The following is a 14,754-nucleotide window of genomic DNA, read 5'->3' as shown; positions in this document are numbered from 1 at the left end:
AAACTCATTAAGATTAACTATTTCAGTTTTTCTTAAATATCGTTAATCTTAATAGACTTCAATAACATATCAAAATATTTTCAATTTTTCTAAAAAAATTTATCGATGATCTATACTATATAAACTTTCAATCCAACCATAAATTTTGTAAAATTCGTATTCGTTAGTATTAATCACTTGTCTACGATGGACCACTTATGAAGATGGTCCACCGTAGCATCAGCACCCCTATTTGTATTACCTTTTTTAAGCAAAACTCGTTTGATTTATTTTTTTTTTTGTTGATAAATTCGTTTAATTTAACTTAGTAGTACATCCTCTGTCAAAAAAACTTAGTGCATCCCTTTATTTACTCCAATCAAAGTTAAACCTGTAACAATAACTTTCCACCTAACTTACCATCATGATTGAAGACCTGACTGTCACTTCCCGACAACAGCATGAGGGTTCATCACACCTCAGGCAGCACTATCTATCAGGGTTTGGTGGCTTGCTCGTTGGCAGCAGCAGGACTATCCTATTCATGTGGGTCAGGTGATAGAGTTTCCTGTCGAGTATGGAAATGTTGTGATGCCTCCAAAGTCAGGAGCAGCAACTCTAGGAGAGGACGTACAGTAGATGCTTATATACTCATACACAAAACACCTTACTAATTCGACACTATTTTTTTTTCATATTCCCTCAAACTATGGCACCTCCCAATTTGTCAGTCTCTTTGATGCTATATATTTTTCTGTATATTTAAGGATATCTTCGAGGGAAAGAAGATAGGAAAATATGTATAGCATTAAGGAGTTCAAGCTGCTCCACATTAATGTTCAAACTTCAAATTATGCATACCATTATTCTATTGTTTCATTCTAAGCATTGTGAATTCTTTGTAGATGGGAATAAATATTTACTGCACAAAAATAGTTCCCTGCACGGGTGAACATTCTAGTTCGCTAATAAAGAATATGGACATGATACAACAATATTTCAATAACTATTAAGAAAATGGCAACTGATTATCCAACACCCCACCCCTCCTCCCTCTTCAAATAAATAAATAAATAACAAAACTAAATGCTAAGAAGAGAACTATTCTGCATCAGAGACCTCGTCTTCATCTTCCTCCAAAATGTAGACCAAGGCACGCTTTCTTGCAGCAAATACACAAGCCACGCCTCTTGAAGCTGTTAGCAAGACATAAAAGTAACAACTGAGTCAGTATTGACCAGGTGAATGGCTTATACTAAGATATACCAATACCCACATCAATTACAATTCTAATACGTCAAAATTTATTTATCTCCAATTTAATTCCAACTATTGACAAATTTTAACAAAAACTAGCTATAGATAAAACCATTATCCTGAATTTTATTGACTTTTCTTAAGCATTCTGCAATTGGACTACAGGAGTTCTTGTATGCACTATGTCTTGTATCCGCAATATGTATGTATAGCATTAAGCTGAACAAAAAATAATGACCAACACTAGACTATGATATTAGTTCATAGACCAAATATATTGCATCTAATAAAATTTGCGAGATATTTTGTGGTCTGAGTACAAGTAGAGTATATATACAATTGACATGGTATATGTTATTCATTCATTTGTTATGCCCGAGGAACTTCAGCTAGGCAGATTGTTCTGAAAATTGTTATGCATTTAAGCCAAAAAGAGAGCACTTACCACTAACTGCCAAGGGAGCAATTACACAGTGAGGGATCGTACGAGCTTTCTCATCCCCTATGTGCAGGATAGCGGCAGATTCCTACGTGATCATAATCACAAAACAATATGACTAATGGAATACAAACATTAGATATAGCTTCAAAAAGGATATTGATAAGTTATTCATATTAGTGAAATTTATTAAATGGAAATCGCACATATTGACATTAACTCATGGTTGTTTCGAGCAGGAAAGGAAATGGAATACTTTTTCAAAATAATCAAATGCAGTTCCTAAAATATCAATCAATCTGTTCGGTGGAATTCTAGTATTGTAGTCGGTAGTCAATATTTGAAATTTTTATGTCCATAATTCTTTCGCTAGTTCCTATCGCTAGGATGCCTATTATAAGTTGATGAGCCAGGTCTTACCTTACATGGTTGTGGTTACTGGTTATCATTAACTATTTCATACTATCAAAGAAAATAGGGTAGTAAACAAGGTTGATGAGGTGTTGTAGACGAGAATCATTCATGGGCCATAACAGTTTAAACTCAACTCACAGAATCATGAACGCCATAATTTAGGAAAATATTTACATTAGTGAGGTTCAAAATATTAGTTTCTCGTTTTCATTCGCTCTTTCTTTCCTGTTGGTCTTGTAACGAGTAAAAGAACTATACAGAAGAAAACAGGATGTGCTGTTTCTCTTCAGGAACAAGAGTGGTCTAAAGGGTGCTTATTGCTTAAAATGTTAAGCATACGATGTACTTTGAATTTATAATATTACCTTCAGTTAACTTGAAATTCTATGGCTAGATAATATATAAAGAGTTGGCAACAGATATCCTAACATATGCCATATACAATGAAAACAACAGACTTATTAGTATGACTTACCTTCAGTTCTTGTAACCTCCAGACGTCTACAAACGCAGATCTTGATAGAGAGACATATGGGAGATCACTTGCTTCCAGAATCATCATACAACCATCTCCGGCACTTTCTGATGTATTATTATCTTTGTTTAGTAGCAAGACAAGTTGACTATCCTGTATCAAACAACACATTTTCAAAATAACAAATATTGAGATTGTGTGAGGTTGAAAATTGGGAGTAGAAATGTTTGGAATATTTATAATTTTCAAGAATTTACCTTATACAATGACAGATCGACACATTTATAATCAACAGGAACACATAACAGTACAGCTTCCAAAGAACTATACCCCTTCTTTAGACAGTCTGAGTTATGCATAAATCCTCTGACTATGCATATGCAATTTTCAATATCTGAGAAAGACTCATCAGGTACTTGAAAAGATAAGTAATCAATAACTTGATGTTGACCGGTGTAATGCGACGAAGAAGCTCTGGAGGAATCCTACAGAAAGAAAATAAGAATACAGCGTTTTAATAGAATTTGAAACACACTGACATCAAACTCAGATAAGAATCGAAATATATAACACAGTGAGGCCTCTTATTCCCTGGATTAGAAATATTAAAAATTAGCAAAATGGTCAATCTGTAATAAGTACCTCATAATATGATATTGAAGTGGGAATTCTCGTCAATGATGATGATGATGATGATGATGCTTGTGGCAAAGATGGAAGAGGAAACAGCGGTAATAAATCCTCACAAAGTATCTTTCTAGAGATTGTCGTAAAAGGCATTTGAAAGGCATCTTTAAAGCTGAAGTACAGTAAAGTCACAATAAAAATCTGAACAATCAAGAGATGTAACTAGAACAATGTGAAAAAGATATCTTCGGTATTTAGATGACTTGACTTTTTTCTTTCTTTCTGAGCAATAATTGGCAGATTTTTTAGGAAAATCAATTTCTAAACAGGAAAAGAAACTTGTTTCATGGGTACTATTTTAAGATGGTATACTTTCAAGCTCAGCATCTAAACTGGTAGAGTATAATGTTTTGGAGTTCATCTCTGCCAATACTTTCGACGCAAAACAACTGAGAATAATCTTGTTTTCCTTTTCATTATGAAATAAGCCTGTCTAGACAGTATGAAAAATATTGTTTTGTGCAACAAAAAAATCTCAAGATTCTTTGTAATCAGTTCATAATAATTTATGTATTATCATCATTAACAGGGTAGATGAGCGCAATTAACAGGGAAAACTAACAACTAAAGCCTTATCTAACCGGGAATGATGAAAGGACACATATATACCTTAACTCCAACTGTTGAAATTCTTTAGCCAAATTCCTCCTAAGATATTCAGTGTCGGAAAATCCCCCAAACTGAACTAATTCTCTAACTCTTTCTGCTGTCTCCCTGAAGATTTCAACAAAATAATATTTAAAATTAGAATGAAGCCAACAATCATACTAACAGAAGTCCACTATTGTAAAACAAGTCAATATATTTTACAAAACCATCTACATGACATTCCATAACTTACTGGAAATCATTTCAAGCATATACAGGTTGGGAATCATCCTTTTTTTATATTCTGTACCTAATTTATGTAAAAACCCCATTAGCAACTTCAACTCTCTCCAGAATATTACCTAATTTATGAAATCCTGCTGATAGAGAATCTTCAAAACTAGACCCAACTCTTGGTTGGCTATACTATACTTTGTTCACCATTCGTCTTCTACAGATAGAAGGGATTTGGATTTTAAACTTTGTTTTTTTGTAAATACTAAATTTAGTTAATTGTTTATGCTCCAAAATCAAGAAAACACTTTTCTTGCTAGTACCCTTAGGAAGTCCGACAAATGCCTTTATGTTGTTACAATGTGAATAAGTGGCCACAGGTTCAAGCGGAGGAATCGGCCTATGCGGAGAAATACTCTTTAAATGCTCATTTTCTCTTGTCAAATACCATTTCCTCTTTTATCAGGGAGAAAAAATATTAATAGCAGTAGCTGAGGTTTAAAATTGAAATTCCATCACAAATACCTGGTTTAGTTTTAAAAAATTATAAAGCATTATAACTTTAAATTGCCACTTAATCATATCTTGTTTCCTAGAGTTATGCGTGAAGTGTCAATAACATCATAACTTGTACAAGCTATACAGTTGAGTCAACACCACAACAAAGATATGACAAGAATGTACAGTTCAAATTAACAATAAATTTGGATAAATATCAAATGGATTGCGGTTAGACAAAAAAAACTTACAAATCAATTTCAACATCATAATCTGTTTCTGATATTTCTAGCAGTTGCTTTACTGGATCTTGTTCATACAGACACTTCAGAAATATAATAACAAGTTCACTGCCAAAACCAAAAGTAAAATAAGAAAAATAACATAACACCTCCAACACAAACAATTAGGAATGGCAAGACAACCTGTTATATGGAAGAAGCTGGTCACTTGGTTCTGACATGAGTAATTTTATGCACTTTAATAGCCAGTTGAAGAAGTTTGAATACTGATTGAGGATATGTGAGCAAGCAAACAAACAAAATAAAATTATCAGACAGAACATGCTTTTACAAAAATGTAGACATGGACATCTTTTGAAATTATTTTGTTAAGAAATGATGTCAGAATATGTGTTCTTATAGTACAGTAAGAAGATAGTACAAACTTTTCAAGACAAAAGTAATTTTGTGGTTTCACCAGATGCCAAAAGAGGCACTTGAAAGTTATGCTGATTAACATGTCTTAGTAAATTTAGCAATCTTCAGGAAATTTTAGCCAGAATATGTCCATAATTTTTCCTGTGTTTTCTCTAGAAACATAACTTATATTTTATTGAAACTCTATAAGAATATATAGCTGAAAACAATAATGAATCAGACTGATAAATCTTATTAGTAACGACCATACATTGGAAATAATAAAGTTAAACCTTGTAAGATCCATTTCAAAGGCACACCTGCTGCAAGACAGATGAAAGAACCCTCATAAATCGTTCAACTTGTACAAGTAGCATACCAGCCTTTTCTGTTGCATTGCTAATGAGTGGTTCATCCAAGCCAATGCCGTGATATCGTGCACGCCATCTTGAAAGCCCTCTTAGTTCTCCCATTCTGAATCCAATAACTTCTGCAGCGGGCTGACATATACATTGCTTAAAGTTTAGTAAATAAGAGTGTGGAGTTTGTACAAATAGTTTGGTAAAAAGCAAATGAAGTTCTACTACCATATCAAGAATAGAAGAACTGATCATCCTAAACTATAATATATTACATGAATGTACATAAATGGTTTTAGATCTCTTAACAATTTATACAATACACTACCATGTGTCCTTTTTGATCTTTTATCTCATGTTTGTACACTCCATCAACATTGTTATTAAATGAAGCAAAGATAAAAAAAAAATTATGTTGAGGCTTCTTTATCACAGCAAAGCTGGAATTTAGCTTTAGAATTATAATTTCAATTCTTCTGCAATATATTGAACTTCAGCCACTTCAGGATGGCCACACAACAACAGCCTCTGGTGCCCCAAACCATTATGCTAAGAGCAGATCAGCAGACTTGTTCATGAGCCTACTTTATTAAGACATGGAATGAGTGAAACAATGCCCTAGCTCAAACCCTCTAATGTGGTCTGAAGAAAATTCAGAAAAAAAGAAAAGGCTTAACTACACATTTGGTCCCTTACATTTAAAATAAACGTAAGAGACCAAATTGATACTTTTTAAACGTAAGGGACCAAATTGAAACCTAAAATAAACGTAAGGGACCAAATGTGTAGTTATGCCAAAAGAAAAAGACCTTGACACGGTCTGTGACTTGTCAAAAGCCTGTGTTATTATGCAACAAGTTATCACTTATTTGACATGAACTTTAAAAGCATATGCTTTCAAACAGTAACACATTTTACTACCATTTAGTAATTATGTGCACATGAGACAGTGCAATGTTGTACCTGGAGGTGCTCCAAGACAATACGTTGAAGTTCTTTGCCAGCACCGCAAAGAACCTTTGAAATGCGCTTGACACCCTGTGAAGTAATAAATTTACTGAATGAAAACTAAATTCATAAGCTATTCATGAATAAGCGAACACATGATAAGCTACATAAAGCTGTTTGTATACCGCTTCACCAAGAGTGTTAACAAGAAATTGATGAACTGCTGGACTAGTCCTTGCACCGCCCAGAAGGCTCAGAAACTCCTCTTGGGGAGAGGAATCAAGTCCTAGCAATAAATGATAGAAACAAATTAATAAAAGGATATGATAGCATAATATGCAAAGCATGCATACTTCTCTGGTATGACTCAGAATGCTGCAACAGTTAGTGTATTAGAGTCACCTGGCTTGTCTTTCAGTTATATAGTTCATTAGTTCTGTTATGTTAGTTATTACTCCTTCTGTCCCAAAATAACTGACATATTTGCACCAACAAAATGTCCTAAAATGACTGACCCATTTCAATTTTCAATACAACATTAATTATTTTTTTCCAATTGAACCCTCTGATTAATATTATTTGCATCACTCCCAATTCAATGTCTTCCACTTTGCATTTATGGTAAAAGTGAATAAACCAATGCATGACAAGGGTGCTTTAGTAAAAGTACTATTCTCTTTCATTTATACACTCTTTTTAATGTGTGAATTGGTCAACTAGGTAAGTCACTTTGGGACGGATGGAGTAGTTAGTTTCTGTCAGTTATCTGTATTTCTAAAATCATCTGGCTATAGTATAAATAGCATGTATAACATTGCTTGATTCAGTTAATACATATTCACATCTTCAGAATTTTGCAAATTCTCTCTTTTCTCAAATTCATTTGGTTAGAACTAAAAATATCTACGAAGGTTTTTAAGTTACCGTGATCCGTAATCAGAGTAGACAAAGAGTTGAACTTCTCCTTGAATGTATGCATGGCATCAGACCACTGCCTAGACATGACTGATAATGATGCCCGAACAACCTCAGTCAAATCCTCGATGTTAGAAGCCTGTTGAGCTACCTGATGGAGCTCATTTTTCCTGTACATAGATAGAGGGAACCAAATTGCAGAAATAAGAGGCAGAAAGAATGTCCATTATAACGCATGACCAACCTATTCTCATTTGCATTTGTCTCACAGACATAAGGTTATATATTTTGCAAAAAAAATAAAAAGATGCATCTTGAAAAATTACACTAGATTCATCCCATTTGTCAAAGAATAAATGTTTACCTATTCCAAAATATAGCTGTGTTTAGGGCTAAGCAATGTAAGCCATGTTCATTATGCCCGGCCATTTGAATAACATCCAAGTCATCAACAACTTTAACAAGGTCTCCTGAGCACATGACTATCAAACGACAAAGATCTTTTGATAAAGCAACCTATTGAAATGTAAAAATATAAGCCTCAACAAGTAAATAACTAGGGAATTGCTTCATAGCATGTTATGAGAACTTATATGAGCAATCGGTGGGGTGTGTCAGAAGTGTGATTAAAATTCATGTGCCTTCGCCCAATATCTTAAATTTTTTATGTTGGTTCATTGCATGTTAAAAACAGGCTTGAGCCTAATTAAAGAGGCAGGGTCTGGAAAGTGTACTCCAGGAGGACCAAATTGTAGTTCAGCATTAAAGTCAATTAGAAACTGTGACGGTTGCTTTTATTGTGTGACATTGAGGGGAACTGGTTTAATTGTAATACAATAGTTACAGTCGGTTACAAATTGTAACAGCTGATATTAAAGGGCACCAGGTTGATAGTTAAATAGGGGGCTTTGGAATGTTGAAGAGGCAAGCAGTAAGGAAAGAATTGCCTCATTGTTTGTTATGATTGTGAAGGAAGTGCCCCCTTGCAACAAGGAATTTTCCACTTGTTACTTTCATTGGATAAGAATATTTTTCTCTTAAGTTTTTATCTGAGTTCCTATCATGACAGTTTTTAATTAACCTGTGTAACTTATCGTTTCAACTTTTTTTGTTCAATGATTCATTAGTGCATCAAGCAATATGAAGTGAACTTGGAATTTCGCTTCCATCCACCTCCTTTTACTACTAAAAGAATTGTGTAGGTAGCATTGTGACAAAAATAAATAAAAAAAATAAAAACCATTTAAAAAGTAAGAAAAACAGATTATGGAAGAAAGCTTAAAGAGATAAACCTCTAACGAGTTTTGTTACACTAGTAGGTAGTTAGTGATCTCATTCAGATTTCTAACTAAATTAAATTATTCTAGCTGCCTGCCAACTAGGCCGATAGCATGGCACGCTTTTATAACATTACATAGCATAATAAAAGTACAACAGATACTTCAGTATTGAACTGAATGTATTACCATAAACATTGGGTCCAATAGTTCATTAATCTTTTGGCAGAATTTTGAACAGAATATAATATGTCATCCTTGAGGTAGTTCATTCTGCGGCTTTCAGTTCGCTCCTTTTCTCATATTTCCTATGTTAAAAATACTACTTAATATTCTAATAAATCCTACCATTAATTTCAAACATCAAACTACTCTTGTGTTTTTCAACTTCTGTCCACAACTAAGGGGAAGGGGATCCTCAAATGAAGTTCAGTATTCAAAATAGAAAGAGAATCTACCTTGTGTATAGAAGCATTCAAAAGTCTTTTACTTCTTTCTGCACCATCACTAGAAGTGGGAAAAGTGAGGTTGTGTATGTTCTGAAACACCAACAGGCATAAGCATTTTTAATAGTATTGAAAAAGGATGGTATCCCCAAAGGAAAGAAATTTATGTATCAACTAATACAAACCCAAAGGTTAGGATGGTATTCCCACATCACAACTCAAAAATTTATTCATGAAAAATGCTACCCTCTACGACAATGACTTACAGTTTTCCCTATAGGGAAGATGCCAAATATACTAAAACATATATTCCCATCTTTGTCTCCACTACATAAGACGTTGAATCGTTGGTGAGAAGAATTTGACAGCTCCTCAAACGAATCATCACCATCATCCATGAAGCCGTTATCCCCAGATACCAATCCAGGCATTCGAGGAACTTTTGGAGCAGGAGGAAAGAAACGGGAAGTTCTATCTTCATACTTTGAAGTGTGGCAATGGTCATCCTGTAAGAAAGGAAGGAAAGATCAGAATAGTAGAAAGAAAACAAGCATGTGCGGTGCATCCATAATACACCCCTTTCACATAACAAGAATTTAATATCCATAGTCTAACACTTAGTTAAGCATTATGTGTCACTTGAAAAATAGGCTTTCGGCTGGAAGAAGCGTACAGGAATTACGTGACTGTCCTCCTCCCAATTGAGACATATGATGGCAGCACAATGTGATTTTAAGCTTCTTAACAGCTTCCCATTCTGCCATATAGAAAATATCAGGAATTAGGTAAGTCACAAAAAACAAAGGAAAATCAACCATAAACACTATCCGCAAACTGACCAAAAGAAAAAACACTATCCCCGTTTTCTATCAGGTAAATAGATTACTAAGGTACCGTTTGGCCCAGCTTTTTTATGACTTTTTTTTTGTTTTAAGTAGAAGTCAGGCCAAACGCAAATTGAAAGAAGCTCTACAAAAAAATAAGGACTTATTTTTATTGAAGAAAAACAATGTCTAAGGAGTCCCAAAAAAAAGTTAAAAATATCAACTTAAAATGGCTTGCGCCTCCTTTTTTCCATGTTCCCCTTCGATACCCGGTTCAATCTTTTTATGGGAAACGGCTGTAGGTAACCACTAACTACATCATATACTTTTTTTTTCCAACGTATACTCATCTTTTTTATTTCATGAATAAAAAATGACTATATTACTTTTTGATGATTTTAGAAATATATGACTATATTACTTTTTATGATATTGGTACGTATTATGTCAAGAAAAAAAATAAAATGATATTAGTACGTATACTTTGTCTAATGTTCTATTTTTTCTTTTTGAGAAACATTTATAATATATATGGAGAAAATTTGATTGGGAGGGAGAACCCACGTTGTGTGCTGTACAGGTTCTTCGAAGAAGATTAGTGATCGCTAACATCGGTGGAAACTTCGTACCGATATCATAGTAACAAAAAAAAGTACTATGTATTATCTTTTAAAAAATATTATAACATAGAATATATTATCATATTTAATTTGAAATATCATATTTTATAATGATTTTTAATATTATCATAACTATTATAAAATATTTTACGAAATAAACTTTAAACTATAATTTATTTTTAAGTTTTTTAAAAATGAAATCACCAAACAGCTTTAACTTTATTTGTAAAGCACTTATTTTGAACTTTATTTTAAAGTAACTTTTAGACCATAAAAAAGTCTGGCCAAACGGTACCTAAGAGTCAAAGACTCTATCTAATCTTCTTAGGAAAAACTGGCAGCCTAGTCATCTTAAGTTCTTCCCTTTGAGGGGTCCAAGGTCATCAGACCCATTGCAAATTAATTGTAAGCAAACTTGCATTGCATTTGCAAGAGACCGATTCCATGACTCGAACATGTGACCTCCCAATCACACGGCAAAAATTCAAACCTTTGCATCAAGTTCCCCCTTTGACTGAAAAGCAAGTTTGTTTCAAGTAACATTGTTGGATTTTAATTGATATTCCATCCTTAGATTGAAAAATATCACATTGCTTATTTGTTAGTTAGACCGGAAAATTCAAAATATCTTATCATCAATGTAAAAACAACTGAACAAGTAGAATCTTAGGTCCACAATTATGGCTAGTATAGATTTCCAATAATGTCATAATAGTAAAAATACACAAAATCTAGATTTCAAAGTAACAAACAAACCATACAAAATTGTATGTATTTGAAACCAAACATACGTTATCTTAGCTTATTTAATCAGGTGTACCTCAGCAATACTAGTCAGTCTATGGTCTCTAAAAAGATCGAAAAATACTTCTTTCCCTTTAAATTTCTCAGGCACAGTATGAAATACATTTATTAACACTTAATTCAGACAATAAAAATGATTATCACGAGCAAATGACTAAAAATATTCATCCCACAAAAATAAAACTACTACCCACCTCAACATCATACAGTGACAACGTTCCATCATCAAGCCCAACAGCAATTGCCTTGCCATCAGGACGCCAACACAAGGACGATACACATCTTCCTGCATGAAAACAGACATTCATTCAACACCCAAGCACATCAATTGTAAGAAAATAGAAAGAATTAACACAAATTATAGAAAACAATGAAAATAGAAAGAAAAAAAATGAAAAGATGGAGCAAGACCTGGAGTAATTGTCCAAAGGCGTTGCCAATTGAAACGATGAAGCAAGATCTTAGAGTCATCAGAAACCATAGCTAGCAAGTCCTTCTCAGGATTCCACTCCGCAATTTTCACCTGCAATTCGAAATTCACTCACAAACGGTAAAAATTAAAAAAAAAATAAATCAATTATATCATTTTAATAGTGTTTGTTATAGATTTTTTAGAAAATCATTTTCAAGAATCTATTTTTTTTTAAGCTTAAACAAACGCATCGAAAATTGAACAGTAGCATAGATTTGAAGGCGGAATGTAGAATACCTGAGAAGCAAGGGGTTTATCGAATTGAAGCTGAAAAGGAAGCACTCGACATGACTCGTCTGTTTCCATATATCTAACGATAAAAGACACTGAGTTTGTACAGAAAATTGAAAATTTGAGAAACCCTAAAAGCACGGTGAAAGTGAAGAAAATAGAATTGAAAGAGAAGAGAAAGTGAATAATAATAATAATAATACCTGAAGTTAGAAATGAGAATGGAGTTGAAAACTAGAACGGGGAACGAGAGAAGAGAGTGAGATTTGAAAAAGAGGTTGAAATATTCACGTTTGAATTATGGGGGCGGTGAGGGAGGGAAGAACGAAATTCAACATGTGTGAATTTTAAGCTTTATAGTGCTATTTTTCGTACTAATAAAAAAATTAAATTAAATTAGTAAATTTAAAATACAGTATAGATTTTCACTTTATGTATAATTTTCAATGGTTTGTCATTTTATCGATTTTGTCCCCAACGCAACAAGTCGTATATGCAGTACGTACAAGGTATAAAAAGATCCTCAAGGCTAATTTGGACCATTCAATTATAGTCTCGTAGTAATTTGGACAATATGTTGGGTAAGGTGTAACCGCTTAATCTTATTTCATTTACATGACGGTATGAACCTCCTATTTAAGAGGCAACTCTATGGGAAAAAGGTATACAATTTCATTCTCTGAAAACCTCTGGATTCCTAAAACTCTCACTTGTTGGAATCTTTGTAAATACATCATGCCTTCTCATAAAAGATAACATCAATATGTAGCAGCGCACCTACACTGAGTGTTGGATCAGTTTCTAATAATTTTATTGCTTCGGATACACCAAATAGTCTCACATCGCTTGATAATTGAGGCTAAGGTGGTTTATATACAACACTCACACCTTTCAAACCACCAAGGCGCATTTTCTACAAAGGACAAAACCATGACAGGTTAACCCCAAAGCAGACAATCTTCTCTTCTAACCCTAGCCGCCAACACTCTTCTTCTTCTTCTTCTTCTTCTTCTTCTTCTTCTTCTTCTTCTTCTTCTTCTTCTTCTTCTTCGTTTATCAAAGATGTGTGATTTAAAATCAATTTTGGCCTGGAATCACCCCTCCAAATCGTTTTTCTTTCTCGTTATAATAAATAAGTGTGATTTTCACATATTTCTTTCTCGTTTATCATCGTACGGTGTATTTTATTTTCTCGTCTTTATGCGGTGTATTTTGTTGTCTCGTCTTTGTGTGGTGTTTATTTTTTTTAGGTTGAATGATTAGTTCAATCTAGTGCAGATTCAGTCAATGTCGACTGTTGTGAATTCTTTAATAATCACACCAATAATCTTGATGTGATTATTAAAGAATTCACAACAATTGGCGCCCACCGTGGGGCAAAGGATCAAACGAATTAAGTATCATGGGTTCTAAGTGGGAGATTGAGAAGTTCACCGGTAAAAATGACTTCGGTTTATGGAAGGTGAAGGTACGGGCAATATTAACACAACAAAAGTGTGTTGAAGCATTGTTGGGCATATCGAATATGCCAAATACTCTCTCGAACGCAGAAAAGAGCGAGATGAATGATAAGGCTTTGAGTGTCATTATCTTGTGCCTCGCGGATAATGTGTTGAGGGAAGTAGCTAAAGAAAAAACTGCGGCGGCTATGTGGACCAAGCTGGATGCGTTGTATATGACGAAGTCTTTGGCACATAAGCAGTGTTTGAAAGAACGGTTGTTTTTCTTTCGAATGGTGGAGAACAAGCCTGTGGTGGAGCAACTTTCGGAGTTCAACAAGATCATTGACGACTTGGCGAACATTGACGTGAATTTGGAAGACGAGGACAAGGCCTTTCATTTGTTGTGTGCTTTACCCAAGTCACTTGAAAATCTCAAGGATGCGTTGCTTTATGGCAAAGAAGGTACTATCACATTGGATGAAGTTCAATCGGCCTTGAGGACCAAGGAGTTGACAAAGTTGAGAGACTTGAGGGTTGATGATAGTGCGGAAGGGTTAAATGTGATGAGGGATAGAAGTGAGAACGACGGTAGAGGAAAGGGGAAGAAATATGGGTCAAAGTCTAGGCCAAAAGGTGATAATGGTGGCAGGTTCAGATGCTTCTATTGTCAGGATCCATGTCACTTCAAGAAGGATTGTCCTCAAAGAGGGCAGTGGTAGTTCGTCAGCTCATGTTGCCGTTGATGAGGAGGAAGGCTATGAGAGTGCGGGAGCACTCATAGTCACCAGTTGACACTCATAGCTTGCTGATCAGCCTGGAGAGGCGGTGGAATAATACTCAACATCAGCCTGGAGAGGCGGTGGTAAGAATACTCAGTTACAAGGTGGAAGACATAGTGGATATACCGGTTTAAGGCTTTGGTGGAGGAATCTCGGTTTGAGGTAGAGGTATACCAAAGTGGTATGGCTATGGAGACCTTGTGTGGAAGCAACGGTGATCAAGCTTGGTAACTTGGTAGACTGCTGGAGGTAGTTGGACACAAGGAGAGTTTGAGGTTGCAGCTTGTGAAACCACCTAAAAATTCCAAGGTTGGTTGGAGGCAAGCATATCTTCAAGAGTACGGAAAGCTACAATCCGGGGTTTGAAGAGGGTATGGTTTAGCTTGTGTATTGTCCTAAAAATCCAAGGGCAATTGGAGGCAAGCATT

General features: G+C 34.6%; 1 protein-coding gene across 2 annotated transcripts; it reads right to left on the bottom strand.

Moving 5' to 3' along the window:
• Positions 1–853: 853 nt before the first annotated feature.
• Positions 854–12,434, bottom strand: LOC123916622 (anaphase-promoting complex subunit 4). Of its 2 annotated transcripts, none has more exons than XM_045968126.1 (20): positions 12,309–12,434; positions 12,112–12,200; positions 11,814–11,925; positions 11,597–11,688; positions 9,828–9,911; positions 9,421–9,660; positions 9,167–9,247; positions 7,796–7,947; positions 7,441–7,601; positions 6,702–6,802; positions 6,532–6,606; positions 5,530–5,709; positions 4,997–5,079; positions 4,823–4,921; positions 3,861–3,965; positions 3,207–3,363; positions 2,822–3,049; positions 2,565–2,717; positions 1,682–1,763; positions 854–1,175 (listed from the first exon to the last, which is right to left on the bottom strand). In XM_045968126.1, the coding sequence occupies exons 2-20, from the start codon at positions 12,178–12,180 to the stop codon at positions 1,081–1,083; spliced, it is 2,349 nt and encodes a 782-aa protein (XP_045824082.1). In that variant the 5' UTR covers positions 12,181–12,200; positions 12,309–12,434; the 3' UTR covers positions 854–1,080. The 2 variants fall into 2 exon arrangements, with proteins under 2 accessions (XP_045824082.1, XP_045824083.1); XM_045968127.1 differs by having other exon boundaries at positions 12,112–12,184.
• Positions 12,435–14,754: the final 2,320 nt, after the last annotated feature.

The sequence above is a fragment of the Trifolium pratense genome, linkage group LG3 (assembly GCF_020283565.1).
Source record: "Trifolium pratense cultivar HEN17-A07 linkage group LG3, ARS_RC_1.1, whole genome shotgun sequence".
Lineage (NCBI taxonomy): Eukaryota > Viridiplantae > Streptophyta > Magnoliopsida > Fabales > Fabaceae > Trifolium > Trifolium pratense.
The sequence above is the reverse complement of the archived record's forward strand: the minus strand, read 5'-3'. Positions and strand labels throughout refer to the sequence as shown.